Source organism: Spermophilus citellus (genome assembly GCF_964194105.1).
Source record: "Spermophilus citellus genome assembly, chromosome: 16".
Lineage (NCBI taxonomy): Eukaryota > Metazoa > Chordata > Mammalia > Rodentia > Sciuridae > Spermophilus > Spermophilus citellus.
The window spans coordinates 81,048,140-81,070,844 of NC_138196.1; the positions used below are offsets into that span (position 1 = coordinate 81,048,140).

General features: G+C 52.8%; 1 protein-coding gene across 1 annotated transcript in view; it reads right to left on the reverse strand.

Annotated features, from left to right (window-relative positions):
* Positions 1 to 4,925: 4,925 nt before the first annotated feature.
* XKR6 (XK related 6) overlaps positions 4,926 to 22,705 on the reverse strand; it is a 238,713-nt gene continuing 220,933 nt past the window's right edge. Inside the window, exons 2-3 of the mRNA XM_081269444.1 lie at positions 22,354 to 22,550; positions 4,926 to 5,966 (exon numbers count right to left, since the gene is read on the reverse strand). Coding sequence (XP_081125570.1) covers positions 5,002 to 5,966; positions 22,354 to 22,550 — 1,162 coding nt within the window. The 3' untranslated portion in view covers positions 4,926 to 5,001. The remainder of the gene's footprint in view (positions 5,967 to 22,353; positions 22,551 to 22,705) is intronic.

Here is a 22,705-nt window from a genome sequence, read left to right on the forward strand (position 1 = left end):
TGAAAGAGCAATGGGCTCTCTTCCCTTGACACCCTCCAAACTTATATCCCTATCCCCCCAAAGCAAATCTGGTACTGTTATATATATATGTTTTTTTTTCTCTAGTTTGGCCAAAAAAAAAAAAAAAAAGAAAGACAAAAAAAGTGCCACTCTCTGGTTCATATGAGAGCTAACTTACTCTCCCATCAAAGAGAGCCAGGAACAGGAGGGTGTAGAAGCCACGGGATACACCCTAGCCTCGCTCTTTTAGCATTGGACACCCTTTCCTCCATGCTAGAGGCCCTGAGCCTGCACACTCACGTCCTCTGTCCCCAGGCAATGGATAGAGAACACTTTGCTCAAGTCTGGAAGCATTAAGTCGTCTGTGAGAGGAGTTGCATAGGGAGGGGAAGCACTGTCAATCAGCACATCACAACGTGAGGGGACTGTAGATGTGTGTGAGGAAGAACCTCAACTGTCTGGAGCTGTTCCAGAGGAGGTTGGCATCAGACACCTTTTCCTGGGTTCCTATGACCTCGCGGTGACGGGAGTTGTGAAACTGGAGGAAGAATAGAGAACATGATAAAATTTGACGTTTTTAAAAACCTGAAACTTTTCTCTTCAGGAATCAGGCTTGTGCCTGTGGCATGAGATGCCACTCAGCCAGTAGAATCACCCTCATGGTCAAACAGGATCTGTTTTTAGCCATCATGGGACTTGGGTGGCTGTTGAGGGGCCACAGGGATTACTGAGAACTGGGTGACTTTGTGCATGGGGAGCTGGGGTGTCGGGATCTCCAGGCCACCAGAAAATGCTGTCTTCCCCGACAGAGGCCAGGTCCCAGCAGTTACATATATAAATCAAGAGAGGTGGGACCTGTCCTGTTCTGGATCCCCATCTGCTTAGGGTGTGCATGTTCCCCACAGGCTCCCTGGTTCCTGTCTTTTGGGGACAAGTCTGAACCTGAAGTGCAAGGAGACACCTTCTGGAGAGACAGAGCAAAGGAATGTCTGAGAAGAGAAACTCTGGGGCAAGTGAGGACAGCTGGGCCGATCTAGTGGACTTAGACTCTCATTGCAAGACACGAAGCTTCTGCTTGGGATGTCACAGGCTGTGACAATGAGCTCAGGGAATATCACACCAAAGTTATCTAAGCAAGTTGAGGTTTCTTTCATGCAGAGGCCCCGGGAGGAGGCAGACCCAGCTGGGCAGGGAGGCGGAGCTAGCACGAATGATGGGGTGACAGGACCTTCTTTCTTAGGACAGAAGGCCAAATATTCTATCCAATTAAAGGGACGAATATGGGTGTTTGTGGGCATATTTAATGGGGGCAATAAGGACAGAAAGGATAGAGCATATTTTTTTTTTATAGTTCCTGGTACCAACAGGCTTATTTCATACCAGAGCTAAGGTTAAGAGTTGATTATTTGTCATCAGGGGGTCTTGGGAAAGAAATGGGTCAGAGATTTCATCTTAAAAACACTGTGGGGGACCCAATGGGAGGCAGCTGGGGCAGAATGGGCTGGACCTTGTCAGCCCATAAAAAGGAGGTCATCACGGACCCAGGCAAGTGGCAAACTAAAAGCAGATTTCTAGGGGACAAGGCCACCATATCTCATGGGGTGCAGGGCTCTCTTAAGGATCTGGGCTTTCAGGACCTAAGTCACCCCAGCAGGGAGACTGTCTTCTGGGTGGGCTCAAAGCACAGAATGGGTATGCATTCCTGCAGGAGGCTCAGGGCCAAGAGCCAGCTGCCCTCTGAAGGGGAAGGGTGCTGGGCAAGAGGAGATCCCGGGGAGTCGATGCGTGGATCAAGCAGGAAGCCGTTTTCCTGGGACTGGAAAGGCAGGGACTTGGGGAAGATAACGTGGAGACAGAGGAAAACTCGCGCTGGTCATGGTCTCTGCTTCCCTCGCTCCCTCCGTTCCCCACTCTCGGCTCACTTCTCCTCCTTTTCCTGTCTCAGCACAACTGGCTTCCCCGCTGTGGCCCACAGATGCACATTGTTAATTGCATCACGGGGGAAGTATTGGCATGATGGAAGTTTCCGGAGAGGGCCTGGGAATGCCATTGCAGGGAGACTCACAGAGCCCCGTCCAACAGAGGCTGAAATCAAGGAAATGTGAAATGTCTGTGGCCTCCTCCTTGGTCCCAGGGCCTAATGCTTCCCTGAGCTGGAAGCTGTCCTCCCAACTTTGGGTGCTCCAGGGCGACATCCCCAGTTTCCTTTCTAAGTTTCGTGTAAACATAAACACGCACACGCACACACACACACACACACACATACACACAAGTGTGCTAAACGCAGAGTGGCAGAAGAGGTGGCAAATCAGACCTATGACGGGGAAATAAAGAGGAAATGTATCTAAGAATAGACAGACAAGCTGAAGTGGCAGAGGTCCCAGGAGGTGTGTGAGGACAGCCCCAGGGACCTGCTCCAAGGGTGCACAGAGCCCCAGACCTGGGGCAGACAAGAGCCGGGACCCAGCCAGCCAAAGGGAATGAGCCTCGCCAATGGCCTCACCTTCCAGCCTCAGCAGAGTACGCAGTGGGCCTCAGCAGTGAGCAGAATGACAAGGACAGCCCAGAAGGACATCACCTCTGCCAGGGCCAGGCACCCAGGCAGAGGTGGCCGAGGGCCCGGCCGGTCTTCACCACAGCCTGAGTGTGCCGTCTGTCTTGCTTCCTAGAGTGGGGACCAGGGAGGACCCCGGGGGACACTGTGTTAGGGAGGCGTGAGGACACGCTGCAAAGTTAAGCGATAATACATGAGACGGAGGCGGGGCCAACCAAGGAAGGGGCATTTGGTTTCACAATTGATAAATCCATCCACATATATATATGTCTATGCATATATATGTACATACAATTTAGATAAACACGGAGGGTGAGAATGAGAAGCCTCTTTTAATCATAATTTTAAAAAGACAACTCCACAAACAAAAAAAAATCCCTCAGTTTTGAACTTCTCTTAAGTATAGTTCAATGTGAGGTCTTGCACCCTAACCAGTTATATCTGGATTTTTAAAAAAATGCAATTACACACAACAAAGACTAACAGTATTTACTTAAAATATTGTGTGTATGTGTGTATATACACACAAATATATATACACATACACATGTATATACTTATATATATCTTTTTTGTGAAGATATTTTTCTTTTCCTTTTTTTTTTTTTTTGTGCCCAAGTAGAGATACGATACAATGGTATTTGAAATGATGCCCCAGAACAGAAATTGTCCTTAAAGGAATAACAGTTCAAAAATAAAAATTGTACAAATGGTTGAACATACTTGCAACACCTCCAGAAATCAACTCAATACAATGAGAAAATCAATAATTGATTTAAATTCTCACCCAAATAACACGACCTCGCACACCAGCCTTTGCAGCTAGTGGAGGCCGCTCTCCAGGGAGGGGCCTCCACACAGGCAGCCTCCTGCCACCCAGCCCTGGCCCCTGGAGCTGCCCTCCAAAGTCACAACAGCATCTGCTTCACATTAGCTTTGCGTATTTCTGGCAAGACCTTGCAACAGGGACACACACACACATACACACACACACGTGCTATGGGCACACACACACACACACACACAAAACACACAAATTTCCCATGCAACCCAGATGCACCAGGTGAGCTGAATGATTTTCAGCCAACCACAATGACAGAAGCACCAAACAGTCTTTGAAATGGGTCAGTTATTACAATTTGATTTTTTATGTATGTATATATATATATATATGCATATATATACACACACACATATATATATATGTTCTAGTTTTCCTCTTTGTGTTATGTTTAAAAAAAAGAATAGAAAAAGAAAAAAGCACAAATGAAAAATGAATAATTCTTTCCAGATCAGCTTAAGGCTTCCCACTGAATGGAAACAGAAGAGGCCTTACACACTGTCGCATGGGGTGAACGCGCACCGTTCTCAGCCTTAAAGTGATGGAAGAGATCAGTGTTGCCAGTCACGGGTTAAGTATTGTGCCTTTAAGTTGATGTCGTTCTTTTTGCTACTATGCTGAGTTTTATTATTACTGGTTGTTTTTGATGGCGTATATGGAAGTCTCCTCTGATTTGCTTTAGAATTTCTTGGCCTTACTACATTAGTAGGGTGGCTTTTTGTTTTGTTCTGTTTTGCTTTTCACCGGGAAACAAATGCATCTTGCTAGGTGAATGCTAAAATGGCACATAGTCAGCCTTCAAGCAGCTTTTCTAGCCATTTGAGACCCAAACGGCTCTTGGGCTCCTAGAAGGCTCAGTGAAGTGCGGCAGGGATGGGAGAGTAGCGGGAGAAACTGAACGGAGGGAGGGGTTTCTATGCCTTTGCTTTTGGTAAATTTGTTTTTCTCAATACAAATAATCAGATAGATAGGAAGAATGATTGCTTTGTATTGTTGGATTTGTTTGTTTGTTTGTTTGTTTCGTTTGTAGATTTGTTTCATTTGATTGTTGAATTTCTCCTCTCCTGGTGCAAAAGTCACCAGAGAGTTTTGCGTGAGAAAACGTGACAGTACTTAATGAAACTCAGCACCTAAGGGCATAAGGCAGTTGAAGGTTGTTTATTTGTTTGTTTGTTTGTGTTTTGTTTTGTTTTGTTTTGTTTTGTTCTTTCAATCAGCACCAATCCCGGAAATGATCTACACTTGGTGTAAGGTATAAAACTTTTTTTTCTTTTGGAGCAGAGGCCACGCCTCCTCCTCCACCCCAGGAATCATAGTGTGGGATTTTTCAATACTGTTTCTTATGTGTAAAAAAACAAAAGAAAGGTTTTCTTTTTGTTTTTACTTACAAAACATAGAGAATATCTTTGTATACATACGGCAACTGGAAAGAAAGCTTATCTGAAGGGGACGTGACTTAATTCTCTGGTGGTGGTGGTGGTGGTGGTGGTGGTGGTGGTGTGTGGTGGTTCTGTGTGTTGGGGGAAGGGAAGGTTATATTTCTTGCAGGCGGCATTGACCGCAGACCAAACTTAAGGTCCCCTTCTCAACTTGGGTCTAGGTGCCCTTAGAGTGAAGACTCGTACTGTAGCAACTCATAGAGGAGTGGCCCGTCCCGATAGCGAATGCCTACTGCCGTGGGTGTGACATACTGTAGGATGTTAATAGTCCTTCTCAGCCTCCTGTCCACAAAGTGAGCATCCCAAGCTGGGTACCTCTTTCTTGGCATGTCAATCTTAATGAGGGGCCCTTCTGGGTGGTAAGGACGCCCCGACGGGGTAGCGGGCCCCATGGGTCTCACTTGGAAAACGGGCAAGCAAGTGTCAGCCGTGAGATCCTCCTGTTGTTCCGTCACGGCTCTGGTGGGCGTGACCTGGGTCCCCCGGTACCCAGGGGTCTGAGGTGCCATGGGCTCAACATCGGGGGGCAAAGGGATGCCCCAGAGCAGCTCGGCACAACAGGAGCTGGCAAAGACCTTAGCCCGTGGCCCCATGGGATGCAGCACGCCATAGTATAAGAGCATCAGTGCGATCCCAGCCACAAAACTCACAAAGACACAACACAGTGCTGGCACCGCGTAGGAGTCAGTGGTCTCCGGGTTTCTGTAAAAATACCAAAGGAACGTCAAGGCAGCATTCTCGGTCAAGACTATCGTATAATATGCAAACATTCGATATCGAGTCCGCCCTTCCTTGACGTTAAACCAGCAGAAAATGTACACAATCCCTACCACCATGTTGAAGAGGATCTCCTCCCACTTGGACATGCAGAAGTCTGTCCCGCCATGGATGATCCAGAAGGCCATGGCGCACCAGTGCACCACCACGAAGATCCCGAAGTAGAGCTGGAAGATGGAAGCAAAGAGGGCAAAAGAGATAACTCGGGATGAGATGGTGAAGAGGCGCCAGAAGAGGTGGACGAGGGCCCCTCTGTAGCTCATGCTCTTCTTGTCGTCCCTGGAGTCCCGCAGCAGCTTGTGATAGGAGGCTAGCACCCAAGCCAGGGACATCAGGGAGGTCACAGAGGAGACACCTGCCGGAAAGACACAAACCCACACAGTCAAAACCTCGACATCAACCGTGGGGCACAGCGGGGCTGCCGGCAGAGGAGACGCCCACACACACCGTGATCTAAAGGAGGAGGGAGAAAGAAACACAGAGTCAGGAACCGGACTTGGAGCCCCCGCTGCTCCCTACGCTGACAGCCTGGGGTCGACCTTTAGTCTCAACAGCCCAGCTTGGAATTTCAGGAGCTCCGCTGCTCAGCTGTGAAGCTGAGGCTGGAGCCCTTGGCCACACCTGCCATGGACGGGCTTGCCTGCCTGTGTTCTATCTTAGGGGACCCCGTTGCGTGTGAACATGCAGCCAGCACTGGTGAATCTGTCCCCAGCAGTCTGTGCTCTTGGAGGGGTCCACAGAAGAGAGGGCCAACTGTGGAGACCGACGGCCAACTCCCTGGCCCCAGCTCCCAAGTGCTCTCCTCTGCAAAGGTGAACTCACCCTTGTGCCCTTTTCTCTCCCAACTCCAGGTTCCACAAAGCCTCTTCCTGAAACTCCGTCCACTTGGCTTCTCCCCATCTACTACCTAGGGCCACCCAGGTCAAGGACGCCGCTCAGCAGCCCCCTCTGCCCTTCCTTCTGGTCTGTCTTGGCCTCTGCACATCAACTGTGCTGCACCTCCTACTTCAGGGCAGCCTCTGCCCTCGCTGGTGGGGAGGTTCCCAAGGTCTCTGTGCTTCCTGCACTTCTCCCAGGGGACAAAGATTCAGAGAGGTGGAACGTGCCTCACTCCAAGGGGTACTCTGGCTGCCTGCAAAGTTTTACTTCTTACTCTGCCTCCTTGATATTTGCAACTAAGTCAAATGGAAAACTGGCCGCGGCTGCTGGACTCTCAGATTCACCGTGAACAAGTGGTCATTAGCACAGTGTCATCAAATAATCTCCTCTCAAGCCAGATTCTGTCACCCCCTGACTCCTCCTGTCCAGCTCCACTCAGTCCACCTAGTACCTCCTTTTGCCTAAAATTTCAGAACAAAATGCAGTCGGAGACCTGAATGTCCACCCATTGGCAACAATCTCCTTACCAAATTTTCTACCCCTACCCCACCCCAGAGCATGACTCCCCGTGACGTTCTTCCAGGCTCAAATAAGATACCCGAACATTTTTTTTTCTTAAGCCAAAAGAACGAATCCAGGAGCCTTGTACACCCAGAGGCCAATTAAGCTGCTGCAGATCCTCCTCATCCTGCTCTTTCCCTGGGTCCCTGCCCACTTCCCTTCAATGATCCAAACTGCAAAACTCAAAGAAGAATCAAAGTCCTGCCACTGAACAGCCCCATCGTAGAAGCCCCCTCCTTCCCTCATCTCACATGGGTGCTCAGGATCTGAGCTTGCAGAACACTGTGGTGCAACCCAGCATGTTGGCACAGGCATGGCAAACACCCAGGCAGTCGGCAGTTACAATGAGCATGTGTGGCTTTTGTAATAACAACCAAGATTCCAAACAAACAGCAGAGATGAGAAATCATGCCAGTTTTTCCACAAAAACCAATCTGGAATATACCTTAGGAGCTGTGATGGTGCTTCCCCCTGCTTCTCTGGAAAGTTCTGAATGTGACACGTACATGTCCCTCCTTGCTCATGGTGCACACAGGGCCTTTCAGCTGCATCTCAGAGGCCATGCATGGCTCCTGGGCTGAGCTTTTGGAGCCCAGCTATGGTCATGCTGTCAGGTTGGGACAGAGAGCGGGACAGGTCCTCCTGGGCACCCCCGATTTAGGTTGTGGGTTTCTGGAGCAGGGCACACACAATCACATCTTGGTAGCCTGCACTAGCCTTGTCCCCCTACTGGAAAACTCTCAGGAAGTTCCTCTAAAACGTCCTGTGTCCCCACCGCTGTCAGGCCAAGCTAATTTTTTGATGTTAATAGTAATGCATCTGGTAGGAGCTGCCACCCCACGGAAGTGGAACGAGAAGAAGGCATGATTTGGGCTTCCTTCAAATAAAGCAAAATCTATTATCGCTTTCCACTCAGGGAAACATGAGTGCTGAACTCATAAAACAAGAAAACCCAGCTATGCCAGAGCAGGTCTAATGAGGTCCAGTTCTGAGCGTGCTTTTCAATAGGGTAGGGTACTAGAGGGGGGCAGCCCTCAGCCTTTGCTGTTCCCTGTGTGTTGACATTAGCCCCATTTGTGCCAAACATACACAGATAGGAACTCAAATGTTCATGGATCACCAGTAGCAGAGCCAAAGACGATTCTTTTCACCTCCCGCCTTCCAGGTCACCCTTGCCAGGCTGGCTCCATCACCATGGCCTTGAAGACTGCTCTGGGTCTTTACGTGTGGGTCACCGAGCCCATTCCCACCCCAGCTGGCTTCTGGTAGAGGCTTCTGTTCTCCTCTGCAGAGTACTGACACAAACGGTTCCTGAATGTTGTAATTCCCCACTGCTAAATTACGAGAGGGCTTAGGAAGCAGCACAGGGAAGCACAGCCCTGGGGCCAGCCCCTGCCCAGCCTCTGCCTCACCTGTTCCTGACCTAGTAACATTAGTAGTCGCCCCACAGTGTACCCAAGGGAGCTTCCCAAGCCACACACCTGCTCACTCCACAGGAAGCCGAGTATGGGGTTTGGGTGAGCAGTTGGGGCTCCAGGGGGTTCATGCCCACACAGAGCCTGCCCCTCTCTGCCGGCAGTAGGCATCATGTAAGGAGGGGGTTGGCTGCGGGTGGCCCAAACCCTCACCCCAGCCACTTCCTAATTCACCACCGCACCAAAGAACTTTCCATTCTAACTGTCCATCCCAGGCAGGAGACCAGAAAACCAGAGCCGCCCAAGGTCCCCTTCAGAAATTAGGTTTCTCACTCATTGGAGGCTCACCGGAGAGTGGCTTTGCCTCTGGGGGCTCAAGAAGCAGGGATGTGGGAGTCAAACTGCCCTGTCTTCTGCCCACCCCAAAGAACTTATCACGTGCTATTTGGTTGCTGGACCAAACATCTGTGGCTTGGCCACTTCTGCATCTTTTCCCAGGGCAAGACCTGTGGCTTCACCCAAACAGGACCACAAGAGCAAGTCCTCCCTGGAGGCCACCACAGGAGGGTGCCTGGGTAGCCAGCCACCTGGGGGACTCATTGGGGCAGAGCTGGATGAGAATGGAGGGGCAGCAGGTGGGCTCTGTGCTCTGAAACCCCCCCGTGGGTGCCCCGCTGTCCCAGAGAGCACAGGCCCGACCCCCTGAGTAGTCACAGCAGGGTCTTGTCTAGAAGCACCCTGCAGAAGATGAACGGGTGACGGGCCAAACTGCATTGCCCCCAGATGTCTGTGCTGAGGTGCAGAGCCCCAGTACCTCAGCACATGGAGGTGGGGTCTTTACAAAGTAGTTAAGGTAAAACGAGGTCACACAGAGGCACCAAGGTCACGTAAGCGCAGGGCACGTGAGGACACAGCGAAGGCCATACCGGCAGGGGGAGGAAAACCTCAGGAGAAACCATCCCCACAGACCTGGTCTTCAGCCTCCAGAACGGATGTCTGTGGGCCCAGCACCAGGTCGGGGTACTTTCTGGCGGTGGCTCTAGGAAACTGAAGTAGTTCTCTATTTAATTTCATTTTATACATAGAGATAGTTAAGAAAGAATTCTTAAATTTTAAAAGCTCCTGAATTTAAAATTCTTAAATTTAAAAATTTCAAAATCATACACCTACCAAGAGAGAGAAGCAGGATTTAAAGTTACAGTCCCACTCTGGTGGCCTTGAGAGTGACCACTGTATTAACAGGCCCCAGTGCTTCATGACTGGCCAGGTGAGGGTGAGAAAGAAAGCCCCCAGGGATCTGAGTCTCACAGGAGTGGCCAGGAAGAGTAGCAGCCGGGGAAATCTGTTGAGAGCTCTTGATTATTGAGCTAAAATCCAAATTTGAGTTCTACCAGGGCTTTCTCAGTAGAGTAACACGAAAACCACAAAAAAGAGGGAACTTAACTGAACGGTTGTGATCACTTTCCCGCCATTAAATGATGAGTCCTCTCAGGCCCGCAGTGTGCTCCGTTACACGGGAGGAAGGGCAGCTTCTTCCTCTGCAATGGTTCACCCAGAAGATTTCTGTCTTGCCCAAGGTCAACCCAAAAGTCCCTGCATTCTCCCCCACACCACCCAGTCCCCCAGGACGGCCGTGGAGGTCCAGGTGAAATGCCTGGGGCCCGCCACTCACAGTGCCACCACTTGTGCATTTCCAGGACCAGACAGAAAACTGTTCAAGGTGTCAAGTTAGGATGTGACAAGCTCTGCACAGTGACCATCACAGCTGACCCTCTCCCTGGTGCAGACCAGCAGCTAGGGCTTACGGCTTGCTCACCAAGCTGACCAAGTCCAACAAGTCAACTGGCGAATTGTTAAGCTGGCGCCTCCTGGGGGACAAGTACCCTGGGAAGGCTTAGAGAGAAGGGCTCAGGCCTCAGGTTCCATAAATGTAGTGACCCTGTGGCCCCCCAAGTGGAGCAAGAGACAGTCATCAGGAAGGTCCAATGTGGTGGTCTCAATGCCACCTTTACAGGTCCCTAGCAGTTGCACCTTTGCCCCTGGAGGAGTCGGGAGAAGCCCCGTGATGGTGGGAAGATGGGACGCAAACCCAGCTGCAGCAGATGAGGAGGAAGGGTCAGGACGTGCAAGGCAGAGGAGGGTCAGGGGCGGCAGGGTACCAGGCCATCAGGGCCAGGTTGGAAGGCAGATCTGGCAAGATCAGGACAGGGCCACTGCCGTCTAGGGTGGCCCAGCTAGCTGCCCCAACCCATCAGCAAATGGGAGCCCTGAGGCTCCTCCAGGGAGGGTCAGGAGGAAAGAGGTGACCAGAGCTCCCTGTGAGAACTTGGCATCTGGTAGAAGGGACACTCTGTGAGCCACGGGCAACTGGAGCACTGAAGATGGCCAGTGAGCTGGCTCTGAGGGAGTCCAGGGGCAGCTCTGGGGCTGGGTTGGCAGAGCCGGATGTGCAAGGTCAGGCTTGTCGCTAGCTGCCCTACTCCACCCTCTGCGCCCACCACCACCGCAAATCACATGTTGCAGAAACGTTTAAAGGAACCGAACCAGCCAAGCACAGAACAGGGGCTGCGGGGAAGAGCAGCCTAGCCAGGACCCTCACCCCAGTCCTTCTCCCCACTGCTTCCCATCAGCATGAAGCACGGGACCCTTGGCCGCCTCCTCTGTGACGTCAGCCCCTCTGTCCTGCTCCCACCCTCCTAGGCAGGCCCTACCTCTCTTCACCCTGCCTCGCCATTACTCCTGATTCCCACCTCAGCTGTGAGCTCTCCTGGAGGTGGTCGACCAGCCCTGAGAGGGGCCTGTGGAGGGCTGGAGGACGGGTTGGGGTCTCTCTTCTGGACTCCTGTGACACTCGGGGTTGGAGTCCCCTCCATCCTCCTCTGTTCCTCACGACTAGGGGTCCCTCACTTCTCTTCCTGCTACTCTGACTGCAGCCTGAGCTCTTGGTGGAAGCTCTCTCCTGCTGGGTTATTATCCCTGCTAACAGATGGGGAAAACAGAGCCGAAATGAAGCCACTCAGATGCTGCAGTGGCCGTCCTGCGAGGCCTACCCTCCCGAGCGAGCTCTGGTATTGGAGCCCTAGAGATTCCCCAAAGTGAGACCCGTGCTTAGCTGGCCACTTGCCCATCTGCGTTCCACCACTCACCCCACTGCCACCCTGCTAGTGACACTGGAGAGCGCTGCACCGTCTGCTCGGCCAGCTCCCTGCGATACTCCCAGTATTCTACACTGAGTTCCTTTTGGTGGCTATCGTCCCTCTCCATCCATCAAATCCCTTGATCTTCCTACAATTTTAAGGAGCCTGGTGTCCTCTTGGAAATGTTCCCAGAAAAAGATGTGTCAACTGTGCCCACCACCTCCCCAAGCACAAGGGCTGGCTCCTTCCTGGCCTCCTCCCAGGCGCTCGGCACGGGACGATTCTAAAGGCACTTTCCTCTACAGGGAACAAGCATCCTGGTCTTCCCGAGCCAGCCTCAGAGGTGCTGAGCATATGGCCAAGGTCCCACAGCTGGTAAACAAGGGAGCTAACCCTGGAGCCTGGGGTGTGGCTCCTGTCCAGAGTCAGGATCTGCCATGATTGAAATGTCAGAGATTGTACAGGCTGGCGGATGTCACGCTGGAGCTTGGTGGGAATATTTACACCATGGAAATTGGCAAACACACTAACCAGGGTCACCTAGTCCTGCCCAGGGCTGGTTGTTCCACATTTCCCAGCATACCACTGGCCAGATCAACAAGCCTTCTTGGAAAGCTTGGTGAGTATCTAGGCAGATCGGACGTGCCAGGCTCCACATTCCCACAGCCCATGGGCAGGCAAACTGGTGAGGCCTCTGTCGGTGGCTCTCTGGCTAGAGGTCATACTCTTTGAGGCACTTGTGAAAGCAACAAGGTGAGCAGTCTGCTTTCTAACCATGCTCCTCAGGTACAAGCCCAGTAAATAGGAAGCAGGCAGACAGTAAGCACCGCGGCCGGCCCAGCAGTGTTCTCTGATGCAGCCCTGCACAAGCCTCCCAGACCTGTCCCCCCATTTCTGTATTCAGAGAGGGTGTGGTCTCTGAGAGGTGTCCACCCCAGATATTCCAGGACTGGCCTTTAGGGAGGGCCAGAGTGGACAAGATGGCATCTACCACCTGCCACTGTGGCCCTCAGGACCGACGTGTCTGCTTGGCTGGGAGGCTGGGAAAACCATGGCTAAGCAAAGCAGCCCAGGAGGGAGGACTGGGGTGTCTCAGGAAAACTGAAATCAGAGGGGCTACACACTCCCTGGCTGAAGGAAAAGCTCTTTAACATAGGAAAGAAGGTCCGAGGCAGACAGAATTCCAATCGGCCACTACAGGGCAGTTCTGGTAAAGGGCGTGAAGTCTTACCATGGTTTTTACGAACTACCTCTTTTCCATCTATGGCATATCATACCATCTGCTAATTTCCAATAGGTTTTCAATAACATTAATACTTCCCTCTACTGAACAGCTGCTCTGGCCCAGACTCCAAGCTAGATGCTTGACATGTATTAACTCAATTATTCTTCCCTGCAATCTGAGGCCAATTTTAAGATGAAGAGATTGAGGCTCACAGGCTGAGGAATGTTTTCATATCAGGTAGTCAGAAAGTTGCAGAAGTAGGCTTTGAATGCAGACCTGCCTGAATCCCAAACCCAAATTTCTTCATTAATCAGAGAGAAAGTTATATCTCCCTGTCCTCACTCACAAAACAGGGAAATGAAGATTCAGGTTTATACGTGCTGAGGACCAGTGAGATCCAGCTGCTCCCAGAGACAGGAGAGCACCATGCTCCAGAGCCAGCCACAGCTGCCAACTTCCCGCCACACCACACAGTCTGATTATGCCTGCCCCTCACCTGGAAAGAGGTGACAAGAACTGAAAACCCTCATGAAGCTGCTGGAAGGACTGGAGAGGAGATGTCCATGCAGGGCCAGGCTCAGCACCTGACGCAGAGCAAAGTATGGTGCCCACCTGCGTGGCTGTAAATGATGCCATGTGTACCACGCTTGTCCCCGCCCAGGCTGGTCCCTCTACCTGCTCATTGCCCCGGCTCAGCCCAGCCATCGCCTCCTCCTGGGGGCCCTTGATGGCTGCTTCTCCACAGCCATGCTTTCTGTGGCCTGTCTCCTTCCCTCCTGTGTGGCTTCCCTTTAGATAGAACCAACGTTTATTCTTGAGGGTAGAGAAGCTGTCGTATCCGTTCCCGTGAGCTCTGTGCCTGAGGTCACTCAACAAGTAATTCTTGAGCTGATGCCTCCCAGATACCCTTTCCAGCAACACCACAAGTGCAAACCCGGCAGGGAAGCCATTGGTGCCCTGGCCATAGGAAGCTGGAGCTGCACCCATCTCTGCTGCCTGTCCTGGGATCGCCTCAGGCCAGCGCGGCACAGTGGCTGTGACGGTGGCTTAGTTTAATCCGCCTTCCCCACTCTGTTCCTTTTCTACAGGTGCTGTAACAAATGATCACAAGTTAATTGGCCAAAACCAACCAAATGTATCATCGTCCCCGTTCTGGCAGCCAGAGTCTGAAGTGGGTGGGCAGGGCCAGGTGCCCCTGGGGGCCTGGGAGAGCCTGCTCTGCTGCTCCAGCTCTGCCACCACCCGCGCTCCTCAGCTCCTGGTCCCTTTCCCCTCCAGCAAAGCCAGCAGTGCAGTTTTCATTGTCACGTTGCTTTCTGTGCCTCTGACTCCTGCCTCCTTCAGAATGGTCTGCCCATTTCAAATCCTGCACTTCAGCCTGTCTGCAAAGTCCCTTTGGCATACAAAGTGATCTGAATAGGTCCCGGGGCTCCAGGTGGACAGCCAGCAGCCCCCACCATCCCCCACTGAACAGCAGGGTGGTCGTTCCTGACAGAGACGACTTTGTAGAGACTTGGGTTCTCATGACTTGGTGCCAGTACTGTTGGCACCTGGGGGTGGAGGCTCAGAACCACCTGCAATGTGCAGGACAGCTCCTGTGGCCATGCGGTATGGTAGCAACCCTTCCCTCAAGGAGCTTCAAGGTCAAACACCAGCCTGTGAAGGACGCAGCAAGGGGAAGGCTAACTCCAGGCCCCGCTTCACTCGTTTCTTCCTTGAAGATGCTGTCAGAGGTATCAAAATACCATCTTCACAGCCAGCTGGATGGAGGCAAGCCTCAGAGACTCTAGAACAAATGTCAGCCGCTCAGCTGGTGCCGCACAAGGCTCCCGGGAGCCTGGCTCCTGTTGGTCTGGAGCACACTCTGAGGGAGGCCGTCTGTCCAGCCTGGAGAGTTCTGCTAACTCTGGTGTCAGGAGGAGCCAACAGCCAGCCAGGCCGATGCCCCATTGCTCCCAGAAGTGACAGTATTGGAACAGGGCAGCAAAGTGTCTTGCAAGGGACAAGGACTCTGCTCCAAGAGACCTTGGGTCTAGCTGTGTGGTCTTGGGTGAGGGGGCTGCTGCGCCCAGTTTACTGTTTGTTAACCACGGGTAAAAATGTAGACTTTGAGTACGCAACGCGTTCTGAATATAGAACACGTAGGCACATCTCTGGTACACACACTCTATATATACACATATTATACATGTGCATGCATATATAGATGGTGAATATATGGAGAATGTGCACGGAGTATAAATAGGAGCTTCAGGGCTGCTGTCCTTCCTGGAGCTGGAAGTTCCTCCGAGGTGTGGATTCCAGCCTGATAAGGAAAGCCACTGCCCACATCTTGCAGAGACTTCCCCACTTCCTCTCCCTTGGCGACGTGGCTGGCCAGGGCTGAGAGAGGTCTGGGAGTCCCTGCTGCCCTCGCTCCTGCTGCCGAGGCCCAGAGGAGATGAGAGTCGAGAGTCTGCCTAGGACGGCCTGCCGTGCCAGCTCAGCTCAGAGGACTTAGGGTGGGAGCTCCTTAGCCAGGGGCACCCCTGTGCAGGAGAGGAGGGGAAGACCCCACAGGGAGCAGCTCTGTGCCGCCAGGCGAGGGCTGAGCTGTGCAGAAGAGGGCTCTGCCTACCCCCTAGGACCCTGGTGCCGGCTAGCCCACTCCTCACTACCTCCAACCCTGGGTTCCCTTGGCCCAAGGCCTCAGCTGTTCCCTCTTCTCTTCCGTGGTGGCTCCCCTCCTCCCGCACACCCTGGCTCCAAGGTGACCTCCTGAGGCCTCCCTGGCCACCCATTCAGACTGCGCACTGCCTGGGCCTCTCCTCCCTGGCCTCACTGCTCTCCTAGGGCGGGGTCCTTCTCTACACACAGAACAAAATATTTGCTTTGTTTGTCACTTTTTTCCCCAAGAAGCTTACTCTCCAGGGGACAGGGGTTTGCCAGTCTTGCTTCTTGCTGTATCTGTCCCCAGCTCCTACTGCCATGCTAGGCACTTAACGGGTGACTGATAAGTAGTTCCTAAATAAAGGGATAATGGGTCAGTTACTGCTCGGGCTTCTGAACCTGTGCCCTCTGAGCCATCCCCTAGGGAGCCACCTCCGTCACCTGGGCTGGCTCAGGACGCCTGCACCATATCCCTCTGTTCCAGTGACTCATGCACAGTCACTTCCAAATGACCAGTCACTATTTCAACCATATTAATGCTAATGAGATCAATTTAGTTGGCCTTCCTTGTGTTTTTTCTGCTGTGTGAAGACCCTCCCTCTTCCCAGTTGTCAGGGCAACCTGGGCCTGATTCAGGCTGAAGTGAAGCAGTGATAGGACTCAGGTCTGTGTTTAAAATCACTGCAAATTCCATTTAACAGCATAATGTCTTAAGTGTGACTTTGAACCAGAAGATGTGGACATAGGAAGGGCTGTGCACTGGAGTTGCCTGGCCAGGGGGCTCTGGATAGATGCCAAGCAGGTTCCTCCTGGTACCACCGCAAAAGGAGAAACAGTAGAGTGGGAGGTCGTCCTCAGGGAGACGAGAGCGCCACACCTGTGTCTTCCCTGTGCCTCTTTCATTTTATGACGGGTGACGTTGCAGGCCCACCAGGAGAAGGGGCCAATAGGGAACTGGACATCCTTTCCTTTATTTATCTCCCTGTGGCCACATCAGAGAAGTGCAGTGGGCTGAGGTCAAAAGAGGGCAGAGCCGGGTACCCTGCAGCCTGAGAGCCCGGAGCACTTCCTGGAACTGGCCCACCCCAGGTGAGTGCAAGGCGAATCCCAGACCAATGCCCCCCTCAAGTGGGGTCCTAAGAGGCAGCGCTGGGCACTGGGGTGTGGGTAGGGGCCCAGAGACTCCTTATATTTCTAGATAAGGTCGTCGTTATCCAAAGCTGTTTGAGCAGCAGGTTGGTTGCTTCAGTAACTAACTTGGTGTAGAGGAAATAGAGTGGGAAGGTCAAGCTCTGGTGTGGGGCACAGACCCAGGACCTTCAGCTCCCGCCACCAAGTCACTATGGCTTTCTGGGGGGTAGTCTCTCCCCATTTTAACCAAGATCCTGAGGGATAAGTGAAATGCTTTGAATGGGCCCCCTAAAGGCTTGTGTATTAATCCTCAAAATTATATTTAATGATATTTGGAGATGAGCCTTTGGGCAGCAATTAGGGTGAAGTGAAGTCATGGAATAGGGCCCTACGATGGCACGGGTGGCTTTATCAGAAGAGGAGCAGAGACCTGAGCTAGCACACTTGCCCCATCTTGCCTTCCAGAGCCTTCCACCACATCATGATGACACAAGAAGGCCCTTCCACATGCCAGCACCATGCTGTTGGACTTCTCAGATTCCAGAACTGTGAGCCAAACAAACTTCTATTCTTTATAAATTACCCTGTCTTGGGTATTTCATTACAGCATCAGAATGCACTAAGACAATGTGTCCAAGATAGAATGGCAGCCAACGTCCATATGAGTAGGACTGGAGAGAGACAACGGCTTTCCTCGTGTAAGAAGAAGAAAAGGAGAACCAAGAGAAGAGACCCAGTGTCCTCCCCTGTGGGCAGAGGAAGGATGGGGTCTGCTGCATGGACCCCACTGCCACAAGCAGGCCCCTAGCCCCCCTCCACCTGCAGCCCTGGGCAGCTTTGCCCTTCTGCCACGGGGATGCCTGGGCAGGGAGCAGAGCAGTGGAAGCTGAGGCTCCCTGTGGGAAGCTCTTGATCTTCCTGGAGGAAGAAGGACGCACAGGCAGCTGAAGAGAAAGGCCCAGGCATTTTAGCTCAATGGGAGCAGAAAAAAGGGAATGCACACGGCCTCTTGCAAAAGAAGCAGACGTGACTCAGGCACAAGTCACTGGAAGGGCTTTTGATGTAAAAGAAGCCTGATGTGAAGTTAAGAAAGAGGGAGGGAGCGGAGAGGTTGACACCAAAGAGACAGAAAGAAAGACCCCTAATTGTCTCTTCAGGCTCAACATTTGCTGAAGGAAAGTCAAGGTTTAGACGGAAGGTTTGACATTTCCTCATACTTCTTTGTCGTCATAAAGACACACGGTTTTGATGGGAATTTGGTCCTGGGTCTCTGTGGCTACTGAAGGAAGGTGTGGGGCAGGGAGCTCCCTGGGCAAGGCGCGGCATTTGACCATAGCCTGCACCCGCCATGCTACCTCAAATGCAGGTCCCGGGTGGCCAGAAGCAGAAGAGCCTGAAGAAGAAGCCAGGTCCACCCTCCTTGCCGGGGACCCTGGGTGACTTCCTTCCCTCTGTGAGCTTCAGCCTCCCATTTGTCAAACAAAAGGAGTGGGATCCATGCTCTACACTGGCGGCTCTCCGCCACCACTCACAGGGCCCCAGAAGTGTCATGTGACAGACTGTCACTCAAGAGAGCAAGTGGAGGGGCTGGGGATGTGGCTCAAGCGGTAGCGCGCTCGCCTGGCATGCGTGCGGCCCGGGTTCGATCCTCAGCACCACATACCAACAAAGATGTTGTGTCCGCCGAGAACTAAAAAATAAATATTAAAAAATTCTCCCTCTCTCTCTGTCTCTCTCTCTTAAAAAAAAAAAAAAAAAGAGAGAGAGCAAGTGGAAGTCTGCGTTGATCACCTCTGAGAACCCCTGCCCCGAGAGGAAGCAGGTCCCTGATGCAGCCCCCTGAGCAGGGCTGATCTACGCTGCACCAGTTGATCCTGTCCAGGGGTCCCAGGCCACTCTGTCTTCAAATCACAGCCCCAGCCCAAGCCCTCATCCCACCCAAGGACTACCAGGATTTCCACCTAGCTCAATTAGAGGGTTGAGGGGCACATATGGCTCAGAGGTCTGAGGACTCTGGAGTTTTCTCTGAGGCTTCTCAGGGGCCTTGGCCCCTCAGAGCCAGAGGACTCTAAGAAGACCCAAGGAATGTGCGCTATACTGGAAACATGGGGCACTGGATTTCAATACCAACCCACCCACTAGCTGGTGAGTCACCTTAGTTAAGACCCTTGGACTCTCCGGACTTCCGCTTCCTTTTCTATAAAGTAAGTGTTGGACTACATAAATTTCTGGAATCCCACTCCCAGCATGAACAGTCTGAGTTTATGTGTAGGGAGGCAGGTGGACAGGCAGCCTTCAAAGAGGCTGGACTTCTATTATATCCCAAGAGTCCTGGGTCGTCTTCATGGTGAGTGCATGAGTATCACCACTTTTCTGACATTTTTCCAGAGTTGGTTATCCACCAGTCTTTGTCTGGGGCAGTAGAAATGATCCTCAAGAAATGGCCAGGCCAAAGGATGTGGCTTGTGTCATTGGTGGGGTCCTGGGGAGCTGACTCTCAGGCCCACTCCTTCACTTCCTGGTCAGGCCAAGCTCAGCTCTACAGCAAAGCTTCCCCTGAGCACCTGGAAGAGGTGGCTCAAACAGGACGCTCTCAAAGACAGAGGGCATTTTCACAGTGCCAACCCTTGGCGGGGACTCACAGGGTAAGAGGCGGTGGCAGCAGCCTCTGGCCCAGCCAGTGCGATGGCATCTGGGGCTCGCACACCTGACACCTGTGTACACTGGTGCCAATGGGTGCACATCTGTTCTCAGCTTGGCCGTGATGCAGGTCAGTCTTTTCTTCCCTTTATCAGTGACGGGCTCCTTCAGAATCCACACAAGTCTGACTCTTCAAGACTCAGCACAGCTTTCTTGCTTGTGGGCACAGGCTTGGGAGCCGAGGTTCCTTGGTAAAAACCCAGTCTGCACTGACAAACTTGTAGCCATGTGCAGGGTACCTAACCTCTCTGGACCTTCATTTCATCATCCACAGAATGGGAATGATAAAGCATGTCTACCTATGGGATATTAATGGGTTAGTTAACCTACGTAATCCTCTGAGGCTAGTCTTTGGCATGCAGTTTTGCTCCCCCAAAGTACTAACTAGCTTAGTTGGCACCACCAGCACCACCACTGTCTCCCATACTCCCTGAAGCACCCTAGGCTCTCAGAGCCACTAAATTCCCTTGACATTTTCAGTTTCACTGCTCAGCCTTCCCCTCCAAGCCAGCTCCTACTCATCCATCCAGGTCAAATGTCACCTTCTCTGTGCTGTCCCCAGAAACAGTTGCCCTCACGTCTGTACTCGTCTGTCAATAAGACCTAAAGGCACGGGTGTCTATGCAATGCATTCCCAGCATGTCTGACTCGTGGTGGTACCTGACACACAGCGGTACTGGGGACAGAGGAAGTAGCCGTCAGAGCCCAGTAAGTAGGATGGCTCCTCAGAGTGGGCTTAACCAAAAAGGCAGACTAGCTCCATCCCAACCACCGTCCAATGTCCATGCAGCCCATCAGAAAAGCCTAGGCCTGAGGCACGGTGATGGAGCTACTGAGTCTCCGTCCATCCCCAGACCACTCTCCTGTAGGGCCCCTCCAACCCAACATGCCCAGTCAGAACTCCCACAACTTGTTGGTGCCCCCTCCAGAGAAACCTCCCATCTGCCCATTGTTTCACCTCCCTACACTCTGGATCCCTACAATCTCTAATTGTTTTTGTCTCCCCAGAGAAAATGGAAGATGCACAAGGGTGGGTACCATGCCTGCCCATTCTGTGGTTCCTCTGCTCATATGACACCTGGCTTAATATACCTGGTGAAAGGGCTGACCGCATCAGGCACCCAAAACATGCCAAGCAATGCACTGTGCAGGTTTGTGTGGGCTCATCTGATCTTCACAACAGCCCCCCAAGTAGCTGTTACCCCCCACTTACAGATGAGGAAGCAGTCAGGAAGGCACTTGCCCCGCGGTAGAGCTGCACGATGCCGGCACTCTGCCTGCCTTTCCCACGCACCAGGCTGACTTCCAAGCCTGCCTTCCAAGCCTGCCTTCCAAACCAGTGTAAATGTGATGTCAGATGCTATGCTCTCTTTAGTCTATTTTATCTTTATTTAAACTTGTAAGGTATTAGATTTAAGGAAGACAGCCCAGAAATGTCCAAACAGCTCCAGCATAATATCGTTATTATCATCATGATTATTTCACTTGAGTCTCCGTTTGTGGGGAAACTGGATACAAATCCATCTTGCAGGCTGAATATTGTACTATTAACCCAGCCATCAGTGAGGACAAGAGGGTGGAGAGAGGGAAATGGTGGGGGAGCTTGGCACGGGGCAAGACCAATGGCGAACTTGGAGAGTAAAGTGGCATTGGTAGCACCATTGACCTTTCTAAACACCTACAGCACCAACAGTGTCGAGAAGTCAGCAGCCACCATAAGGCCCACCATCAACCAGAGATCTCACCAATAGAGGCTGCAGTCCACTCAGGAAGTACGTCCACAACAAAAGCACCACCACCACCAACAGGGAGCCAGACACTATAGGAGGCCTGCTGGGCTGAAGCTGAGAGCCCAGGAGAACAGGCCATCGACCAGAGAGAGCCGCCCAGGGGGGCGACCCCCACCCACTGCTGCCTTGCTGAGCTCGGCATGCACATGCTCACATGAGCCTCTGGAGCCAGGACCTCCAGGCTGAGTCTCTTCAGCAACCTGCTGCTTGAACACGAGAGAACCGACCACTCCCTGAGAAAGTCCTCCCATCGCTAGATGGAATGACCCTCACCTGCTTGCACTGACCTTTAGGACGACTCTCTTCCCCACGGCAACCCTTCCCACGTTGGAATTCAGGTCACCCAAGTCTTCCCAGACCAAATATCCCACCTCCTCCAACAAGCCATCATTTCTGGCCTCCTTTCATCTAGATCCTGTTCTCTACTGAAGCTACTGTCCCCTGGCATACATTCTGAGGTGTGACAGTGGCACTTGGAGGCTGGGCTGGCCATCGGTTTTGTGGTGTGACTACAGAGCCTTGACCACCGCAGTCTGACCTTGCAAAAGCTTCTCTGGCAGCCAAGGATGCCTTCGAAATTTCCTGCTGCTGCAGAAACCACGGTGCCTGCTGCAGAGCTTCTGAGGCTCCTTGAAGAACATGGGGCCCCAAGGGCCAGAGGGTTTGGGCAGGCGGGGCCATAGGCAGGTGTGTGGCTCTGCCACCTGCTTTAATTGGAGCATAGCCGCTTTAGCCTTGATTGACAAGTGGGACTCTACATAAGCGTGAAGCAAGAGCACCACTAATTACAGCGTCTGCAACCACGAGTGACCCCTGACATTCCACTCTGCCTTAGTCCTGTGCTCTCTCTAGGCCTGAGCTCCTGCATCCCACAGCAACCCGGGCTCAAGCCAGCGCCAGAGGGAAGGGGCCACCCCGCCTGGCTGGGAGACCTAGGGCTCTTGGCTCTGCTGGGGGCCTGACTGGCTTCTCCTGCCCCGGGGCACTCTGGAGACCCAGGTCTGCACTGCTCACTCAACAGTGTCTTGGGGAGGCCCAGAGCCCGCACACGGTAGGGGAAACCTCTGTGCAGTGTAGGCGACGTCAACATTGCCCAGGGCTCAGTGTCCTGAGGACCCAGAGCTGGGACTCCCAGCGCTCTCGGAGGTGCCAGGCCCTCCCAGAGCTCCCAGGAGGTGACCCAGCCGGGGTGGGGGCGGGGCCTAGCGTTTCCGGGGCGGGGCCTGGGCGGGGCGTGGCCAGGGTGGGCACTCACAGGGCAGCGTCTCGGCGCTGTTCTTCTGGATCATTATGCAGAGCTGTAGCACCAGTTGGGGGGCGCTCTCCAGGAAGGTCTCCAGGAGGCGCAGCATGTTGACGTCTGCATATTCGTACATCATAGCCCAGTAGAAGCGTCGCTGGTGTTCCTTCTGCCGCTGGCTCTGAATCCCCAGGTACATGGTGCGGATATACCTGCCGGGAGACACAGGACAGAACACAGAGGCGTGGGTGGGGTGGGCGCTGCAGAAGGACCCGGCCAGCCCTGCCTGTGCCGGCCGCACCCCCACCCACGTGGGCGCAGAAGGTCCCAGAGACTTGGATGGGGTTCTGAGGGTCTCTCAGTCCAA